This window comes from Lepus europaeus, chromosome 3, assembly GCF_033115175.1.
Source record: "Lepus europaeus isolate LE1 chromosome 3, mLepTim1.pri, whole genome shotgun sequence".
In the NCBI taxonomy this organism is placed as follows: Eukaryota; Metazoa; Chordata; class Mammalia; order Lagomorpha; family Leporidae; genus Lepus; species Lepus europaeus.
The window spans coordinates 159388489-159407971 of NC_084829.1; the positions used below are offsets into that span (position 1 = coordinate 159388489).

General features: G+C 58.2%; 1 protein-coding gene across 3 annotated transcripts in view; it reads left to right on the forward strand.

Moving 5' to 3' along the window:
* SYNJ2 (synaptojanin 2) overlaps positions 1-19483 on the forward strand; it is an 89598-nt gene that overhangs the window by 65479 nt on the left and 4636 nt on the right. For all 3 annotated transcript variants that reach the window (XM_062186979.1, XM_062186981.1, XM_062186982.1), the window contains 13 exons: positions 279-419; positions 1939-2131; positions 2924-3082; positions 4900-5056; positions 5886-6003; positions 8820-9038; positions 9122-9200; positions 9626-9794; positions 10078-10251; positions 11956-12090; positions 14874-14986; positions 15895-16003; positions 18200-18375. In XM_062186979.1, coding sequence (XP_062042963.1) covers positions 279-419; positions 1939-2131; positions 2924-3082; positions 4900-5056; positions 5886-6003; positions 8820-9038; positions 9122-9200; positions 9626-9794; positions 10078-10251; positions 11956-12090; positions 14874-14986; positions 15895-16003; positions 18200-18375 — 1942 coding nt within the window. The remainder of the gene's footprint in view (positions 1-278; positions 420-1938; positions 2132-2923; positions 3083-4899; positions 5057-5885; positions 6004-8819; positions 9039-9121; positions 9201-9625; positions 9795-10077; positions 10252-11955; positions 12091-14873; positions 14987-15894; positions 16004-18199; positions 18376-19483) is intronic.

Genomic DNA, 19483 nt, shown 5'->3' on the forward strand with positions numbered 1-19483 from the left:
CCCCCTCCCAACTGGCCCAGCTGTAGTTCAGAGAGCAGTCCATACAAATAAGTAAAGCTGACCCTGTAGAGCTTTTGTGCAAAGGACATGGGTTCATGGGTTGAGGAGGGGACTCCTGGGATGTGCAAGACATAACCGAAAATACCTAGATCATTCGATGGCAGCATGAAGACTCATCACACACACTGGGGTGCAGGCAGGGAATGGCACAGGGGTTGGAGGGGCTGGCAGGTGGGGGCTGGCACACCCATGGCACCTGCTCCTGTCTCCACTTCCAGTACCACCAACAGGAAGATGTGGGGTGAGCAACTTCAGAAAGCCATCTCGCGCGCTCATAGGTACATTCTCCTGACCTCGGCACAGCTGGTGGGCGTCTGTCTGTACATCTTTGTGCGTCCATACCATGTCCCGTTCATCAGGTAAGTGCACTTCCTTCACGAACATCTGGGGACCTGAGGGGTCGTTGGTCTTTGTGTTCTTGTTCTGACTTCCTCCTCCCCCAAGCAGGAACCAGAACCTGCCATTATTGAATGAATGGAGCAAAAAACCCCAGGAAGAACTAGGCTGAATAGAGCATTGTCTGGGAATTAGAAAGCCACAATGGGTATCTCTCAGCTCAGGAAGCTGCACTCTTAGCAAGAGTGTCACCAGGTCACCATCAGCCGAGCTCAGTCCTGGGCAAGGGAGGGGGCTGGCTTCTCGCTGGAATTGTACTGGCAGGAAATCTCTGACTACGAGTTGAGTAACTCACCAGGAAAGGCGACTTCTTTTGTTGCTGGAAGAATTCTAAGTAGAAATTATGTCATTGCTTACTGTCTTTCCCAAGTGTCAGCTTTGTGAGTGTCTGAACTGGGAACCTGCAGGCAATGGGTTTCCTCTTGGAGCTCTGTGTGTGTGTATGTGTGTGTGAGAGAGGGAGAGGGAGAAGGAGAGGGAGAGAGGGAGAGGGAGAGAGAGGGAGGGAGAGAGAGGGAGGGAGAGAGGGAGAGGGAGGAAGAGAGGGAGAGAGAGGAAGAGGGAGAGGGAGGTGCTGCAAAAGCACACGCCGCTCCTGTCTGGTCTCCAGACTTTGTCATGGCTGATCCCGGGCTGGACTAAGCTTCGCCCGGAGTCAGGTGGGATCAGACGTGGCCGAGCCCTCAGCGTAGTGGGAGGAGCAGGACTGTGCTGTGTGTGTCACCCTCTCCTGTGACTTTGGGAGTATCGAGGCCATGCCCATGGCCAGGAGGGGTCAGGGCTGGGGTGAAGGGTTGGGCTGAGCTGCAGGACAGGAGCGATAGGAAGAGTTCTGGGATCCCCAGGCCCGACCTGTGGTCTCAGCAGCTGTGTCCTCGGCTTTTCCCACCCTCAGCCTTGTCTCACTCGCACCCTCCTGGCAAGCTCTTGGCCTCAACCTTGCCTACCAGGGAGCAGGTGCAGCTGTAGGCCTTGATGCGTGGCACAGTCTGGAAGTGTTGTCGCAACGGCGACTTGTAGCCTGGTTGTGTGGGGACCTGCACCCCCGCGTCCTAAGTGCATGTCCTAAGCTGCACTGTAATGTGGCAGGGGTCTGCATCGTGTGAAAGCCAGCCTGAGCCCCTGCCGGGCCCAGCACAGTCCCGAGTGCTTGAAATGGGCTCATTGCTGGATGGTCCCTCCTGGGCACTGAGGTGCAGGGGGTGGGGGTGGGGAGGGACCGTGACATTCATCCGGCCGCTGCTGGTGTGAACACAGGGGACAGGAGCAGGGATATGTCTTTCAGCCTTGTGGGGTGCCCCCGTGAGCACCGTGGGCAGGTGCTGCAGACCCCAGAGGGTGGCTCCGGCAGCGCGAGGGGGTGGCCTCCTGACTTTGTGGCCGTGGAGCGAGGGAGCAGACGCCGGGCCAGCGGTTCTGGGTGCGCTCGGCTCGGCCTCAGGCTACGCACCGCCACAGGGAAATGGGGTTCCTGTGTTGCAGGGACGTGGCCATCGACACGGTGAAGACCGGCATGGGGGGCAAGGCAGGCAACAAAGGCGCCGTGGGCATCCGCTTCCAGTTCCACAGCACCAGCTTCTGCTTCGTCTGCAGCCACCTGACGGCCGGGCAGTCGCAGGTGAAGGAGCGGAACGAAGACTACAGGGAGATCACCCAGAAGCTCTGCTTCCCCACGGTGAGCACCCCGTGTGGGCGCCGGAGCCTCCGTGGGAGCTGCTGCTGTGGCCGGGCGTGGAGGGGCCAGCCGCGGCGGCACAGTGCCGAGGGAGGAGAGGCAGGGGTTGTCCCTCACAGGAGTGCCCAGGGACCCCACCCTGCACCCTCTCAGCCCCTCCCTGCTGTCCTCCTTCTGGGCGTCCTTACCACCCTCGACTTCTTACGTGCGTTTTCCCATTTTCTAATTCAAATGTAGGGGATGGGAAAGAAGACCAGGTTGCCCTAGCAGTAAGAACATCCTGCTCACTGCACACACGCACACGCACGCACACACGTGTGCACAGGCACACACACACGCGCGCGCGCGCGCCCTTGTGGCTGGGAAAACCCCTGTCCAGAGGGCAGCGCCAGTTGTGGGCTTCGTGCTGCCCTCTAGTGGCGAGCCAGAGGTTGTCCTGCTGCCGCCGGCAGATTTTCTTCCCACACCTGGACTTGGATGTCCTCTGTCTGCAGCCCCGCTCCCCTTGAGCCTGGTGGGCATGGGCCCCGGCTGTCCCCTGAAGGGAGGACGGGCCTCGGCTGGCCTCGCCACAGAGGCAGAGGCAGGCAGATCCGGGTTCCGAGCTCGTGGCTGCCGAGTGCACGCTGTGCGGCCTGCATGGGTTCCCTCGTTTCTGAGCTGCTTCTGAAACCCACGCGTGAGCTCGCAGGCCCTGCTTCCCAGGGCGGCGGCGGTGGCTGTGTCCTCATCCCCTGCCCTCCCCCGCCCACCCCTCACGGCGGACCGCGGTGACTTGTGGTTCTCCCTTAGGGCAGGAGCGTGTTTTCTCACGACTACGTGTTCTGGTGTGGCGACTTCAACTACCGCATCGATCTCACGTACGAGGAAGTCTTCTATTTCGTTAAACGCCAAGACTGGAAGAAACTTCTGGAGTTTGATCAGCTGCAGCTGCAGAAATCAAGTGGGAAAGTAAGTGGGCGTCACGTTCGGCAGGCTCGGTTCCCGAGTGGCTTTGACGTCTCTGCTGGCGCAGAAGACGTGTGTGGCGCGGGAAGTGAGAGGCTCAGGGGCATCTGCCCACACCTGCGCTGCCTCCCCTTCCAGGGTCAGGGTCCGTGTGGGAGTGCATGGGGTAGGAGCCCCCAGCAGCCGCCTGCCCGACAGCCCCGGGCGTGGCTCCAGTGGTCGGAGGGGGCTTGCAGACAGGTGCACCCTCGGTCCCTCCGTCTCAGTGAGTGAGCAGCTGAGTTGGGGTGGCCTCCCTGTGGCCCTGTGGTCACCAGCTGTGCACACGGCCACGTGCACCAGACCTGGCTGCCTCGTACCCGTGTGCCAGGCTCTGCAGAGACTCCTGGGCTTCAGATACAGGGAACCGCTTCATGGCTCTTTGGAGTCTGCTTGAAATCCTTTATCTTGCTGATCTCTCTCTCTCTCTCTCTCTCTCTCTCTCTCATCGCTCAAAACTCCAGTTAGAACAAAGTCTGGTGTACTTTACCACCCGGCTTGTACACACAGTCCTCAAGACTGCCCTACAGATTAGTAATGCACCCATTTTATAGACCAAGAAACTGAGGATAAAGTCAAGGCCACACAACCAGTACACAGGGCCCATGATTCCATCCAAGCTTTTACGTCCAGAGCTCGTGTTTCCCGTGTGTGTGGCCAAGGTGTGGCGTTCTCTGTCCAGGCCTGACACGAGCAGGAAACATCACCTACAGGATCTGGCCTCGGTTCCCCCAGGTCCTGCCAGCACCTTCTTTACCCTGTCCTGCTGGCTCCCGCTGGTGCCTTGGCTTCCTGGCTGGCCGGCCTGGGATGAGGGGACCACGTCTAAGTTCCATGGCCTTCTAGAACGGAGCCGGGTAAACGTGCGAGGCAGGAAGTTACGGTGTCTCCGGAAGCAGGACTGGGTGTTCTCCGAGGTTTTCTCTGCCTTCCCACGCCAGCCGCTGCCAGGCCTGGGGTCGTGAGGGCCGGCTGATGGACAGGACATACAAGGGCCCCCGCCACACGGCCCTGCACAGGCCTTCCTTCCCTCTGGCCTGCTGCTGCCGCACCCAGAGCACGTGGGCGCAGGCGCTCCGGGGCTCCCGGCACCGAGGCTGACCCAGACTACACAGGAGCACAGCTTTCCTTCCGCGCTCTCAGTGTGTCAGGGCAGGGCGAGGAGTTAGGCCTTGGCAGGTGGGGGCCAGGCCCGCGCCTGCACCTCTCGCTGAGTGCCGCTGCGCAGAGCTGGGGCGGGGGAGACGGTGGGGGGTGTATGCCGGCGGTGGGGTGAGCAGAGGCCCCGCCCTGGCTCATCGGAGGAATGCATCCGTCCCATTGCCCACGTATTTGCGGCTGTAACACAGACGCTGGTGCTTGTTCGGCCGAGGGGGCTTTGGAATGTGCCTGTGGATTTGTAGTTCTTGTTTCTACATACGGCGTACGGAATCTGGGTGAACAGGGATGGCTCAGTAGCCTGTTTCCCTCCCACTAGATTTTTTTTAACTTCATATTTTACTTACTGTTTTTATAACATGTTTTTAATTTGCAATATTAGTCAGCAACTTTTTTTCACCCATATACAGTAAATTTTAAAGTAATCACAGATCATTAAAACTACAGTGAAATAAGCCAGACTCAGACAAATACCGTATATTGTCCCTTCTATGTGGGAGCTAAAATTTAAAAAACAAACAAGACAGAAAGTCCCTGGGTCTCCGTATCACTGCAAGTCTAGTTCTGTGAAACTGTCTTACGCCGCCGTCAAACGAGCGGTTAAGAACCTGCACTCCCCCCAGATCTTCAAAGACTTCCACGAAGGAGCCATCACTTTCGGCCCCACCTACAAGTACGACGTGGGCTCCGCTGCGTACGACACGAGCGACAAGTGCCGCACCCCGGCCTGGACGGACAGGGTGCTGTGGTGGAGGAAGAAACACCCTACGGATAAAACAGGTGGGGGGGCGTGTGCCCTGGCAGCCGGGGTGTGGGGGGGACTCTCGCCTCCCTTCCCTGCAGCCCAGTGCTCTACTGTACGTAAGAAACGCCCTCTTCCTGCTGCCCCCAGAAGACAGCCATCCGCCATGGGGGCTGCTCCGCATTGGCGTTGTGCTCTGGGGGAGCCCCGCCATGGCCTCTCTCTGGAGACCGTGCCCCACAAACGGGCCTGCCCAGGTCCCCACCCCTGCCCTGTGTCCTGGCGGGGAAGAGGAGGGACCTGTGGCAGGGCTGCTCCTGCCTGCCCTGTGCCCTCGGGGGCCACTGGGCTCAGCCCAGCTCTCACCCCCTACAGCTGCTCTTCCACTCTGACTGTGAAACTGAGCAAGCCACAGAAGTGGGCGTGGTGTAGGGAGCCGAGTGTTTTATAGGTTCAGCACGTAGAAGGTAGTCCCTTAAAGAGTACACTCAGGACAGAGGTCTGCTGAGATCCAAAGCCAGGAGGCCACGTCTGCTCAGAGAAAAGACAGCCCAGGGCACTGAGACGCAGGGCTGCCCCTGTCACGCCTGGGGTCCCTGGAGGTGGGAGCCGGGCAGCGGCCACGTGTGGCCCAGGCCCACAGCCAGGCCCCTGGGGAGAACAGCAGTGGCCCTGAAAGAGCTGTGTGTGAGGGCTCCAGGCCCCAAAGCGGCCAGGCCAGGTTCCCAGCTCAAGGCGGCCACGTGGGCGCGGCTGAACCGTGCGGTGGTCTGGGTGCGGGTCTCGGCCGTGACCGGCTCCCATCGCGCTGTGTTGCTGATGAGATTTTGTTGTGTGTGCGTCTCTCCGACGGGCTCCTGGGGGTAGCTGGAGAACTGAACCTCCTGGACAGTGACCTGGACAGCAGCACCAAGGTCAGGCACACTTGGTCCCCCGGCGTCCTCAGGTACTACGGCCGTGCGGAGCTGCAAGCGTCTGACCACAGGTAGGGTCCTGGGGAAGCCACGTGCCGTCCCGTGTGTGTGTGTGTGTGTGTGTAAAAAACACACTGGAACATAGAAAAGCAGATATCCGTGTGCCCAACACCAAGGAGGAATGGCCGTGAGCTGTCTGTCCTAAGTGGCATCACTTGTGAACATTCCGCACAAACAACCTACGGAATTTTGTGCCTTTTACGTTTGCTTATATGGCGTCATTGCACAGTGGGCCTCTGTTACTGAATACTTTTCAGATGCGATTGTGTTGATATGGATCTGGTTCTACCAGACAGGCACAGAGTTTGCCCGTTCACCTATTGCACATTTTGTTGCTGTAAGCACCATAGGGTTTTTTAAACCTTGGCTTCAGGGCCTTGCAGTGCCCTGAGCCGTTGGCCTGGCCGCGGCCATCACACACTGGGGATGGACAGGAAGCAGCAGGCCAAGGGAGGGGCGTGGTCCCTCAGCTCACGGTGGGTGCCAGGGAGAACCGGGCCATAGGCCGTCTCGAAGCACACGGCCCAGGGGCCCATGTGAGGGTACAGTCTTCCCACAGCTGCTACCAAAACTCTGATGTCGATTTCAACTTCTACAAGGAAGGAAGTTAGGAAAGGGACAGTCACCCAGTGCCACTAGACCTTTAAGCACTGGTAAACTTTAGACGCCTGTGTCGCCAACACAGACCTACACGTGAGTCCCGGAAGCTCTCCAGGCGGGCGGCCTCCAGGGGTGCTAGTTCCATGAGTGTGTTGTTTAGAAACCTTCATCCAACCATTCACTGAGGGGCCTCACGGCCAGGCCCCCTTCCTGGCACTGGAACAAAACAAGAGGCCATGCGGCCATGGAATTTTCTAGAGGAGACAGATGGGCAGTGAACAAATACGAGTGGCAGGTGTCAGGCCGAGGTCGGTGTCCCGGGCAGGGCCTGCTGGTCGGGCGACCCTGAGCACAGCATTGAAGGAAATGAAGATTGAGCCATGGATGTGGGGGCTGGGGGGGGGGGGTCCACAGTGGGGGGCACATCTGTGAACACCCGTGAGCCCAGCAGGTTAGAGAGGCTGGAGGGAGAGCGAGGGCTGGGCTGAGCAGGTGAGACATCCAGACCCCAGGCGACCCTGTGAGGACATGGGGCTGTGCCCTGAGCTGGGGGGCCGCATCGTCAGCTGTGGGCTTCAGCAGGACCACCCCGTGGGTGAGGGTGGGAGCAGGGAGCTGGAGAGGCAGCCATCGCAGCCATCAGGGAGAACGCGTGGTGGCTTTGGACTAAGGAGGCCGTGGGTCCTGGTGCCCAGAAGCAGAGGGGCTCTTAGGGGAGCCTGCGGGTTGCTGGTTGCAGCACGAGTGCAGCCTCACTGAGTGAATGGAGCTGCCCCCTGAGGGAGAGACAGGAAGAGAGATCCTCCATCCACTGGTTCACTGCCCAAACGGCTGCCACGGCCGGAGCTGTGCCGATCTGAAGCCAGGAGCCAGGAGCTTCTTCCTGGTCTCCCATGCGGGTGCAGGAGCACAGGGACTCGGACCATCTTCCACTGCTTTCCCAGGCCATAGCAGAGAGCAGGATCGGAAGAGGAGCAGCTGGGACTTGAACCGACGCCCATATGGGATGCCAGCACTGCCGGCAGAGGCTTAGCCCACTATGCCACAGCAGTTTTAAAAATCACGCACTCAGTACACATCCCTGGGTACGTTTGCTGTGGCTCTTCCAGAAGTGAAAAAGGAAGTCTGACACAGCCACATAGGTTTGGGAGGACCCCATGGAATCGCTGTGTCTGCAGGGTTCTCTGAGTCTAAAGGTAGCCACCTCTCACGTGCTGTTCTCACCACGCCTTGTTTCCACGTCGTATGCCGTGATGAGTCTTGAGTGAGCTCGCTTGCCCTCCATAATGAGGGATTCTCTCAGATTGTATGGCGTCACAGCCATCCATCGTGGGAGGGGGGGGGGTCCCCTGCGGTGACGGCCCCATCACCAGCTGCCCGAGTTCCTGTGTGCGGGACAGGGTTCCCCGTCGGCAGGCTCAGTGACTGCCGTTCGTGGATGGATGCGTCGTGGCCATTCCCCGCGGCCCGCCCACCCTTCCCTTCCTGTCATGGTGCGTCAGCCCTGTCTGGGCGCTGCCTGGGGATGAAGGCCTGGAAGGAGAGTCCCGGGGTGGGGGACGCTTCTGAGACGTAGGGCGGAGGCCCAGGCAGCCACGTGAAGCGCGGGACCACAGGCGTGGCCGGACAGGGATTGCCGCGTGGCCGGACAGGGATTGCCACGTGGCCGTCTTCACCAGGGCTCCTTACTTTCCAGCTGCTAGAGGATGTGTTCTGGCCCTGTGGTGGTTTTCTTCCCCCTCTCAAATCATCCTTAGATGTTGCCCAGGCAACATTAAGACTGGGGAGGCGGCATTGTCGCACAGTGGGCCAAGCTGCTGCCTGTGACACCGGCATCCTGTATGGGCGCCAGTTCAAGTCCCGGCTGCTCCACTTCTGATGCAGCTCCCTGCTGGTGTACCTGGGAGGCTGCAGTGGTGGCCCAAGTGCTTGGGCCCCCGCCTCCCACGTGGGAGACCTGGATGGAGTGTCAGACTCCTGGCTTCAGCCTGGCCCAGCCTTGCCTGTGTGGCCATTTGGGGAAGGAACCAGCAGACAGAAGACGTCTCTCCCTCTCCCTCTCTGTTACTGTGCCTTTCAAATACATAAATAAGTCAATCTTTAAGTTTAAAAAATAACACTAGGGTTCAGGAACGACAAAGGCGGGCCCCGGGAGGCTGGGCGAGCGTGGTGCAGACGCGGGCCCCCGGCTAACCACCCTCCCCATCTCCCCTTCGTGTCCACGCAGACCCGTGCTGGCGGTCGTGGAGGTGGAAGTGCAAGAAGTCGACGTGGGTGCTCGGGAGAGGGTTTTCCAGGAAGTGTCCTCTTTCCAGGGCCCCCTGGACGCCACCGTCGTCGTGAACCTGCAGTCGCCCACCCTGGAAGAGCAGAAGGAGTTTCCCGAGGACCTGCGCACAGAGCTCATGCAGACCCTGGGGAACTATGGGACGATCGTCCTGGTCAGGTGGGCGGGGCTCCGAGCGCAGGGGCAGGGCCTGGGTGTGCCGCTTCCTTCTTGATGTTGACTCCGCCTCTCCTGCATCCCAGGATCAACCAGGGCCAGATGCTGGTGACTTTTGCCGACAGTCACTCGGCTCTCAGCGTGCTGGACGTGGACGGCGTGAAGGTGAGTGGCGCTAGGTCACGCCGTGGGATCCCACTTCTGCGTGGCTGACTTGCTTGAGGACAGCCCTGGCCACCTGCAGAGCGTGGGAGAAAGGCGAGGCTCAGAGTCGGGCTCTTCTCTGTCCGCGGCTTTTGCTCAGGCCCGGCTGGTTTCCCCCCCTTCTGTTTAGAATGGGTGCTGAGGACACGCGGTTCGTGGACAGTCTCCATTTCTGTAATGCCCCAGTTTTAGATGCACATGGAGTGGAAACCCAGAGATGGTGGCTCCACGGTGATGTAGACAGGTGCTGAGAGCCACGTGGCACCTGCCGGAGTCTGGATCCTCGGTTCCTCTGGTGGGACTGGAAGACCGGCCTCACTCCCAGAGATCCCGGGGGTGCCCGTGACCTCCGTGTGATTCCCTCCGCGTGCCCCTCTGCCTGACAGGTGAAAGGCAGAGCTGTGAAGATTCGACCAAAGACCAAGGACTGGCTGAAAGGCCTGCGAGAGGAGCTCGCTCGAAAACGTGACAGCCTGGCCCCCGTGTCCCCCACCGCCAATTCCTGTCTGCTGGAGGAGAACTTCGACTTCACCAGTCTGGACTACGAGTCCGAAGGTCGGTGGCCCCCACGGCAGGCGGGAGATTGGAAAGGTGGCGCTGAAGCCCCGCCTTGCAAAGTAGGGGAGGCCACGGGAAGTGTGGGGTGACGTGGGAAACCGGAGATGGAGCCACCCGTGGCTCATTCACATGTGCCAGGTGGTTTGGAGGCTGGTGGGGCTGTGGGCATGATGGAGGCGGGGCCCCGGGGGCTGCAGGTGCCCCAGCCAGAGCTGCCGGCGGCAGAACGTGCTGGTCCCCTGAACTGCTGTCACCCCACTCCATTGATTCCTTTCCCAAGGAGACGTCCTTGAAGACGACGAGGAGTACTTGGTGGAAGAGCTCGGGCAGCCTGTGGTCTCGGACGGCGAGCAGGGGGGAGATGGCCCGGCTGAGGCCCCCAGCCCCACAGCAGCGGCCCCTCCCAGCAAGTCACCGGCGCTGACCAAGCAGAAGAAACATCCCACGTACAAAGGTAGCTCGGCCCTCTCTCAGCAGCCTCCCACATGGAGGTCACTCGGGACACAAGGGCAGCCGGGCACTGCCAGGAGAGGCCCAGAGCAGGAAGGCGCAGGGAGTGCTGGCCCGGGCTGGGCGGTGTCCGGTAACCACACGCTCACCCGTGCCAGTTACTTATTTCTGCAACTTCCATCCCTAGAGCATTCGTTCCAGCCCCTGCTTCCTCTGCGTATCCACATGGCCACGCTTCTGAGCTGGTTTCACACCTGAGGTTTTTCTTTTTTCCCCAGAAAACCTGTCAGTCCCACTAGAGACAGGTTCAGTACCTCTGTCCTGAGGTGCTGCCCTACTGGTGTGTTCATGTGATGTCACATGACAAGATGGCCATGGAGTGCGGTGACATCAGCACGTCATTTTGGGCTGGGAAGCGGGGGCTGATGGGTCACGTGGATCGGCCGCGCTCCCCTAGGGGAACTGGTGGGAATGCTTTGAATGAGTCATGTGACAGGCGAGGAAGCCGGTTGCTATTTCGGCCTCAGACCTCGGTGACGCTGTCCTGCCCTCGGCCCGAGAGGCTTCCAGCTCTCGGTCACCGAGTCCCCAGGAGAAGGGCAGCTCCGGCCGGCAGGTGCGGGAGCCTCACCCTGCATCAGGATGCTGGAGCCGGGGCTGGGAATGGAGAGCAGGGCTGAGAGGGAGTGGAGCTGCTTCCCAGGGGCAGGGCCTGGACCCTGCCCCCGCCCCTCTTTGACTCTGCGACAGCCGGCCCCAAGCAGATCAGCAGTTTTTGCCCAGCCCCGCCAAAGATCTGGTGCTGGGCTACGGGGGTGGGCCCGTGGGAATGTGGCGTTTGCCAAAGCGTCTGGTCTGGCACAGCAGCAGCCACGTTAGGCCCAAGCGGCAGCCTTCGTCAGAGCGTCACGGTGGCCATGCACGCTGCTCAGGGACAGGCCCTCCTGCTACCACATGGAGGCAGCCGAGGCCACGGTCCCTGCAGGGGAGATGCGGGCTCTGGGGGCCGGGGCAGGTGGAGGAATCAGAGCAGCGTAGGACCCTGAGGGCAGCTTGGGCCTGTGGCCATCGCGGGGGCCTTGGGGTGCTCAGCCACTCCCAGGAGGAGGAGAAACCCTGCCTCTCTCCAGCCTCAGCAGCAGATGGGGGCGGGACTGTGGGTATTCGGAGCAGTATCTGAGCCGAGGTTAACAAGGGTGTGCTGTGGGGTGCAGAGAAGACCCCCCCAAGTGGCCATGCATCTCCACGACAAGCGTGTCCACAGGAAAACAGAAGTTCCACCCCCTCAGCTCCTCACAAGGTGTGCGCGAGGCGAGCCGCTGTCAGGTGCCTGGCTGTGGCCTCCACATGGCGCTCGCCCCGGGACATCAGGCTGCATGTAGGCCAGGAAGGGAGAACGTTCTCCACTCCCAAATCAGGGGTGGCGTTTCTGAGTGAGGACTTAAAATCTGTCCCCTGGCCGGGTGGCTCTTGGGGACTCTGGCCCGCAGCTGTCCCCTCTGCTGTCCCTGGAGGTCTGATTATTTCAGAAGGAAGCAGACCGTCACGATAAATGATTTTGGCGTCTCCCAAGCCTGAGAAGCAGAAGTTGCCCGTGGCTCCCTGGCTGCCCCACATGGGCCTTAGGTGCCCCCGTGCCCCCCATCCTGAGCAGAGCCCCCCACCGGCTGCCCATGCAGACCTACTCACCACCCGCCATATCCTCCAGATGACGCTGACCTGGCGCGGTTACAGCAGGAGCTGGAAGCTGTCGGGGACTTCCGCCACCGTTCTCCGAGCAGGTCCCTGTCGGTCCCCAATAGGCCTCGGCCACCTCACCCACCGCAGAGACCCCCCCCTCCAAGTAAGATTTTGCTTGCTTTCCGCTTACCACGATGCCTGCTGGGAATAGGCGCGCACCTGCTGCTGCCGCTGCCACCAAGTGGCTCCACGTCAGCTCCTGCCTCGCCCACGGCCACGTCCCCACGGTGCTGCCCTGCCTCCGTTCCCCTTCCTGTCTTACGTCCAGGACACGTGCGAGATCACAAGTAGCCGTGTATCCCATGGCAGCGAAGCAACTCCTCCTCTTCACAGCTGTCCCCTGTCCTGTAGCTCTAAGCTGCCGCGGCCTGACGCCCATGGAGTGGAGCATTGGGAGCGCGGCCCTGCAGGGACCCTGCCAGCGTGGCAGAGTCAGACTGCCCTCTGCGTATCAGGAATCTGGTGGCGCGGGCCTCTAACGTGGCAGCGACCACAGCTCGCCCCTTGCCCCACTCACCCCTGCTGTGACCCCAGGCCCTGCTGCTGACCCCTCCTTGACCTCCGAGGCCCGAGTCTTGGAGGGTGGCGGTTTTCTCCCGGTTCCTCGGTGCCCTGGCCAGCGCACCTCTCTCAGTCAGCTAGAGGTGAAGCCGGGAGTGCTTCAGCTTCGCTGCCGTGTCACTGCTGTGGTTACCCCTCCCCTGCCACAGAGGGGACGGCCGGATTCTCCCAAGACATCGCTTTCCGATCTGGGCTAATGACACTTCTGTTGTAGTCATCTATGGCAGGCGCATAACTTTTTAAAACAGGAGTGGCTGATGGATTGGAGAGGCAGAGCAATAGGGAGGGAAAGAGGGTGAGAAATCGATCTTCCATCTGCTGGTTCACTCCCTGAATGGCTGCGATGGCTGGAGCTGGGCCGGGCTGAAGCCAGGAGCCCAGAACTTCATCTACGTCTCCTACATGGGTGCAGGGGCCCAGGTACCCAGGACATCTGCTGCTGCTTTCCCAGGCACAGTAGCAGGGAGCTGGATAGGGAACAGAGCAGCCTGGACTCAAACCAGCACCCAAATGGGATGCTGGCATTGCAAGCAGTACCTTTGCGTGTTGTGCCACAGTGCTGGTCCCAAAGCATGACTTTTGAGCCATATTACACTCAGAAAACAAATTATACAATAAAAACAATGCAAAATGTATAAGCCATATATTATTGTGGAAATTTTACAAAAATAGAGAACTATAAAGAAAAGTCTAAAATTTACTTAACCTATAGCTAATAGCTGGCCAAAAGACTTCCAGCCTGTTTCCAGTTATATATATATCTCTATATCGCTACACTATTATTTCACAAAATTGGTATCCACTTGTTTGGTCACTAGCCTTCCATTTAATGTGCCTGCCCCATTTCCATGTGGTTAAATGCTCTAACCCGTGGTTCGTGAATGGTCGCAAGTGTAACTTAGCAAGTTTATTCCCAGACTTGGAATTTCTTAAAGTTTTTCTGCCACAGGATACTTGGTCTTCATAATAGTGGTGTGTTTCAAACCACTGAAAGGCCAACTGGGGAGGGAAATCTCGGGGCTACTTGAAGCTAAACTTGGCCTGCTCTTTCCCGTTCCACCAGCGCTGCTTACACAGCCTGTGAAGGTGGGATGCATGAGGGGCTGGTGGGTTGAGGAGTCTGAGAAGTAGTTAGAGCTGTACACAGGAGGCCTCCTGCCCCCAGCCAGCACTGTACGATCACAGTTTAACTATGGGTGAGAAGTTGTATGTATAGGCACACGCAGGCCCATGCAAATTCTGTGGTCTTTTCCTGGAAAGTCCTCATCAGATGGTTCCTAGGTTTGATCACCTTTGAGTGCAGTGACCATGAACTACATCATTAGTAGAGCTACACCATTAGTAGAGCTACCTCATTAGTAGAGCTACATCAACAAGCAGAGTTCCCGTAGCTTGCTTCATTGAGAACATTATTCCATTTTCATTCAGTCTCCTGTATCCCAGGGAGTATCTTGTACTAGATGACTGAGATACCTGACTTTTCAGGGAGTACTGCAGCATTTAGCAATAAAAACAATCGAGGTTTTACTTTAATTTAGTGGCATCTTGTTTCTTAAACATGTTTTGAATCATTTTATCTTGCAAAAAATTGGTAGAACTGTAAACCATATAAATAATCTGCATTTAAAATATATGATAATATAGTATTAGCTGGGAACATACAATAAAATCATATGCAGAATTGCTGACATAATATAGTAGTAGATTTTCAGGGTTTTTTTTTTTTCCTTTGGAAAGGAGAAAAATTCATTTGAGGCGTTGTAAATGAAAATAATAATAAAAACTCAATGGGCTTAAAACATTTAATTGGCTCGGGGCAGGTGTCTGGTATAGCAGTTATAATGCTGGTAAGACCCCCGGCTGCCACATCAGAGAGCCTGGGTTCAATTCCTGACTCCAGCTCCCTGCTAACATGGAGGCAGCAGTGATAACTGGAGTAGCTGGTTCCGGCCAGCATGTGGGAGACCTGGCCGGAGTTCCTGGCTCTGGCTCTGGCCCTAGGAGGCATTTGTGGAGTGACCCAGTGGATGGGAGCCCTCGGTTTCTGTCTCTGCCTCTCAGACACATACACTTGAAATCAGTTGACTTTTACATGGGATTTGAGTTCCCCAGGATGTTAGATGAAAGTTGTCGTTGCAATAATGTTTCTCCGGGAAGTCTGCAGGAATGGGGAGGAGCTGCTAAAGAACCAAGAGGAACTCCCCGGAGATGCAGGCCAGGCCCTGCCCTTCGAGCTCCCAGCGCCCCAGCCGCGGCTGCGTCCGCCTGGTGGCTGCCACCATGGCTGTGACGTCACCGTTGAGACTCTGCCCTTGGTTTTCACAGCTGGTTTGATGGTGAAGAAGTCGGCGTCGGATGTGTCCATCTCGTCCGGCACCCACGGACAGTATTCTGTGTTGCAATCAGCAAAGCTCCTGCCAGGAGCCCCTCAGCAGCCAGTGAGTGCCTCTCCCTCCAGCGCCGCGTGGAGCGTCGGCTTCTCAAACCCACGGGGTTGGCTCTTTTCAGTGATGGCCTGGGTGTGTCTCTGGCCTGCCAGCAGGGGCCCATGCCCATATCTCTTAGTAGCTGGCCTCCGTATGGCTTGTGCACTGGAGAAACTCACTGAGCGTGGACGGTCCCACGTGTCCCAGCACAGTGGGCTGCTGGGCCCCACGCTCGGGTGTTTCTCTCCCTTCTGAGTCTTGGCCTTGGCCTTGGCATGCAGAGCGTTGGCTGACAGAAGAGAAGGTAGCAGAGAGAGGCTGGTCATCCTGACACAGTGACCATCCTGGTGTGGTCAGAGTCGAGGCACAGGGGGGGCCTGCGTGCCCGTTAGGAAGTCAGGGAGCAGCTACGTGAGATCGTGCAGTGGGGGGGGGGGGGGGGTCCAGAGCGTGCAGGTGAGGGAGGGGGAGTGGTGCTTAGGACGCCATGCGACGGTCTGGACAGCAGCCCAGCAGCTGTGGGGCTGGGGTGATGACGCCAGCAGCTTCCAGCAAGGTGAGGGGTCATCAGAGACCACCCAGTCGCTGGGTGAAGAGGCAGAAAAAGCGCCATTCAGGAAGCCTATCTGGATGGTGTCTCAGCAGCAGCCTTGGAAGCAGGGGCTCTGACCCTGCTCCCGCCTTTCCGTTCTTACTGTAACAAAGACGGAAAGTGGCTGACCCACGTCGCAAAACCCTTCATTACCGACTTGGGAGGGGAGGGCAGTGGCCCTAGAGTCGGTAGCCCCAGACGGGCTGCAGGGAGCAGGTGCGTCTTGAGCTCTGGGAGTCTTGCCCCAGGCACAGCTGTGGGCGAGAGAGGTGGCGGGAGGCGCTTCTGCCCACCTGAACGCGCTTCCTGTCCTGGTTCTGTCCCCCAGCCCAGCGCACGGACGGGGATCAGTAAGCCCTACAACGTCAAGCAGATCAAGACCACCAACGCCCAGGAGGCAGAAGCGGCGATCCGCTGTCTCCTGGAAGCCAGAGGAGGTAGGTATGCCACCCTCGCCCCTGCTCCTTTGCTCTGAAAGTGGCCTAGGAGGGGTGATGCCTCGCTCTCTTTTTCTGGAGGCAGCGTAACCTACAAGTGCACGTTAGCACCACTCTCGATTGTTCCATCGCTGAGATCTGTTGTCCACGCGAGATTATAAATTCGCAATTCAGGACACCTGTGAAAACAGTCCCAGGGTTACTGAGCAACGTGTAAGGAGGAGACTACGATAAGAATGACAACGATGGCTGGTGCCGTGGCTCACTAGGCTAATCCTCCGCCTTGTGGCGCCAGCACACCGGGTTCTAGTCCCCGTCGGGGCACCGATTCTGTCCTGGTTGCCCCTCTTCCAGGCCAGCTCTCTGCTATGGCCCGGGAAGGCAGTGGAGGATGGCCCAAGTGCTTGGGCCCCGCACCCCATGGGAGACCAGGAGAAGCACCTGGCTCCTGGCTTCGGATCAGCGCGGTGCGCATTGGAGGGTGAACCAACGGCAAATTGGAAGACCTTTCTCTCTGTCTCTCTCTCACTGTCCACTCTGCCTGTCAAAAAAAAAAAAAAAAAAAAAAGAATGACAATGACAACGAATTTTTAAAACAGTGCTGCAGGCGCCAGCCAAGCCCACCAGTTCTGTGAGGACAGTGATGGTGTGCGTCTTGGGCACAGTGTCTTAGGTACAACAGTTACGTGCCTGGTGTCTGAGGTATGCCAGCCAGTGGACAGAAACTGTTCCCTGTCCAGGGGGACTCTTTTTCTACTGCACCCTGTTAATTTCTTGTTGCTGCTACTTCACTGAGCCCACGAAGGTCACATTTAACTCACTCCCCATGCATTCAGGAGGCACGGGAACGCGCGTGTGTGGGGCTTTGGGCCTCGCTCCAGAATCTTTCAGAGGGGGCAAGCGATGTCCTTTGAAAACACACATACAGTTGCTTTTATTTTGCTCTTAATTTGCTCTTATTCAGCATATTTAACTTCTCAAATTGAGAAACACAGCCGGAGGAGAATACCATCACAAATGTTTTCTTTTTTTATTAAAAAAAAAAAAAAAACAGAATTTTGAAAACAATGACCCAACAAGCGAGGCTCCGCCCCGGCTCCTCACCCCGGGGTGGTGACCAGGGACTCAGCTTGGTCTGGATGGAAGTCACAGAGGCCCTCGCACCACACGCCGCGTTTGAGGAGTGCTCGTCCACGTGGTTTCTCAGGGACAGGATCAAAGCCTTGTTAGGCCCACAACCAGGAAGATGATGATGGGTATGCCAAATATGGACCATTCCTGCTATGGAATATCGTCCCGCCGTGATGATGATGATAACAGAATAAGAACGATGAACTAACACAGTGCTCGTCCTGAGTGAGCCCCAACAGCACCCTGGTCAGCACCCTGGGGTGAGAGCTGGGCTGAACCTCGCTCGTTGGTCCTGGCAGTCTTCAAGATTTTTTTTTTTTTAAGAATAAAGGAAATGTTTTTTTAAAAGATTTATTTATTTATTTGAAAGGCAGATTTACAGAGAGGTGGGGGGGGGGGTCTTCTATCCGCTGGTTTGCTCCCCAATGGCCGCAATAGCCAGAGCTGTGCCTATTGAAGCCAGGAGCTTCTTCCGGGTCTCCCACGTGGGTGCAGATAGCCCAAGGACTTGGGCCATCTTCCACTGCTTTCCTAGGCCACAGCAGAGAGCTGGATCAGAAGTGGAGCACCCAGGACTTGAATCAGCACCCATATGGGTTGCCAGTACTGCAGGTGGCAGTTTTAACCACTGTGCTACAGTGCCAGTCCTGGAAATGTTTTGAATTGGTAAATTATCCTTAGAATGTACACTGCCTAAAGATTAAATCAGGGGACCAGGTGTAGTGGCACAGTGGGTTAAGCCGAACCTTGCGACACTGGAATCCCATGTCAGCACCAGTTCAAGTCCTGGCGACTCCACTTCCAATCCACTCCCTTGCTAACGCGCCTGAGAAGGCAGCAGGTGACAGACCAAATACTTGGACTCTGCCACTCACGTGGGAGAGTGGGATGGAGTTCCTGGCTCCTGGCTTCTGCCTGGCCCAGACCTGGCTGTTGTGTCCATTTGGGGAGCAAACCTGTGGGTGGAAGCTCTCTCTCTGCCTGTGAAATAAACAACTAAAAGATTGAATCAGGCTGTCGGTTGCCTTGCGCTTCACCCCTCAGCCAGCTGATTTTGTGTTTCAGGCGCCCCAGAGGCAGCCCTGACTGCCGTGGCCATGAGGGACCAGGGCTCCTCCAGACCAGAGCCCACACCTGCGACAGCCAAGCCGGACACCTCCCAGGCACCCCCGCTGCTGCCCCGTCGGCCCCCACCGAGAGTTCCTGCCATCAAGAAGCCGACCTTGCGGAGGACGGGAAAGGTAGGTAACCCACGCCCAGGGTTGCTCTGATGTTGGCTTAGATCAGAATGACGTCACGCGGCCAGAGAGCTGGGCCGGACGTGGTCTCCCCAGCCCCACTCGCGATTCCAGCCCCAGGGACACCTCTGGGGAGGACCCAGGACGGCTGCTTGCTCCCTTGGCCCACGCTGCAGCCCGGCACTGGCTGACAGAGCACGGCTGTTTCCTGCAGATCCTCAGGGACAGGACCGCGCCAGAGGCTTCTGTTTCCTGAATGTTCCAAGTGCCCAGAGGGCCGCTGGGCGGGGGGAAGGTGCTTTCCCATTTGTGCGGATTCCAATTGCCCTGAGAGACCCCGCCCAGCCCGCACGGTTGTCCTCACACCGCCCAGCCCCTGCCGCCCGGCCCCCATGGCTGTCCTCGCCACTTCTCTTGCAGATTGTGTTTTGCTCTCGCTCCCAAGCTTCTCAGCCTTGCTTGCTGCTTCAAAGACATGAGTTTGTAAGGACAGTGGCCGCCCAAAGACTGGCGCCCGTAGACACGTCTGGATCTTCCGCTTGATCTTGGCGTCCAGTTCCCTGGACGCCGGGTAATCCTTGCCTGTCATGGCAGAGTGACTGCCACGGTCCCCGCTGTGGACAGTGGGACGCTGCCTGCTGCTCCGCTCTCCGCTGAGCTCGCCGTCAACTTTCGGGGTTGCTCTGCCGCCCCGCTTTGGTCTGCTGCCACGTGTGTCTGCCGTGCCTGCTCACGACATGGCCCTGGTTCCTCCTTTCCCAGGCACTCGCTGTGCCTTTGCTTTTAAAAGCCGGGAGCAGAAATGCATTCATTTTCCCCAACCCGATGTGTAGTGCTGCAGCAAAAGCCTGGTGGAGGAGGTCTTTCTTTCTTATTTCTTATTTATTTTGCTTTAATTTGAGAGGTAGTGAGGGGTGCGGGGGAGATCAGAATCTCCCATCTATTGATTCACTCCCCAAACGTGCACAACAGCCAGGGCCGAGCTGAGCCAAAGCCGGGAGCCGGAACTCAGGCCAGGTCCATCCAGTGGGGGGGAGGGGAGTGGCAGAGCCTTTCCCCTGCTGCCTCCCAGGGTCCGCATTAGCAGGAAGCTAGAGTCAGAAGCTGAGGC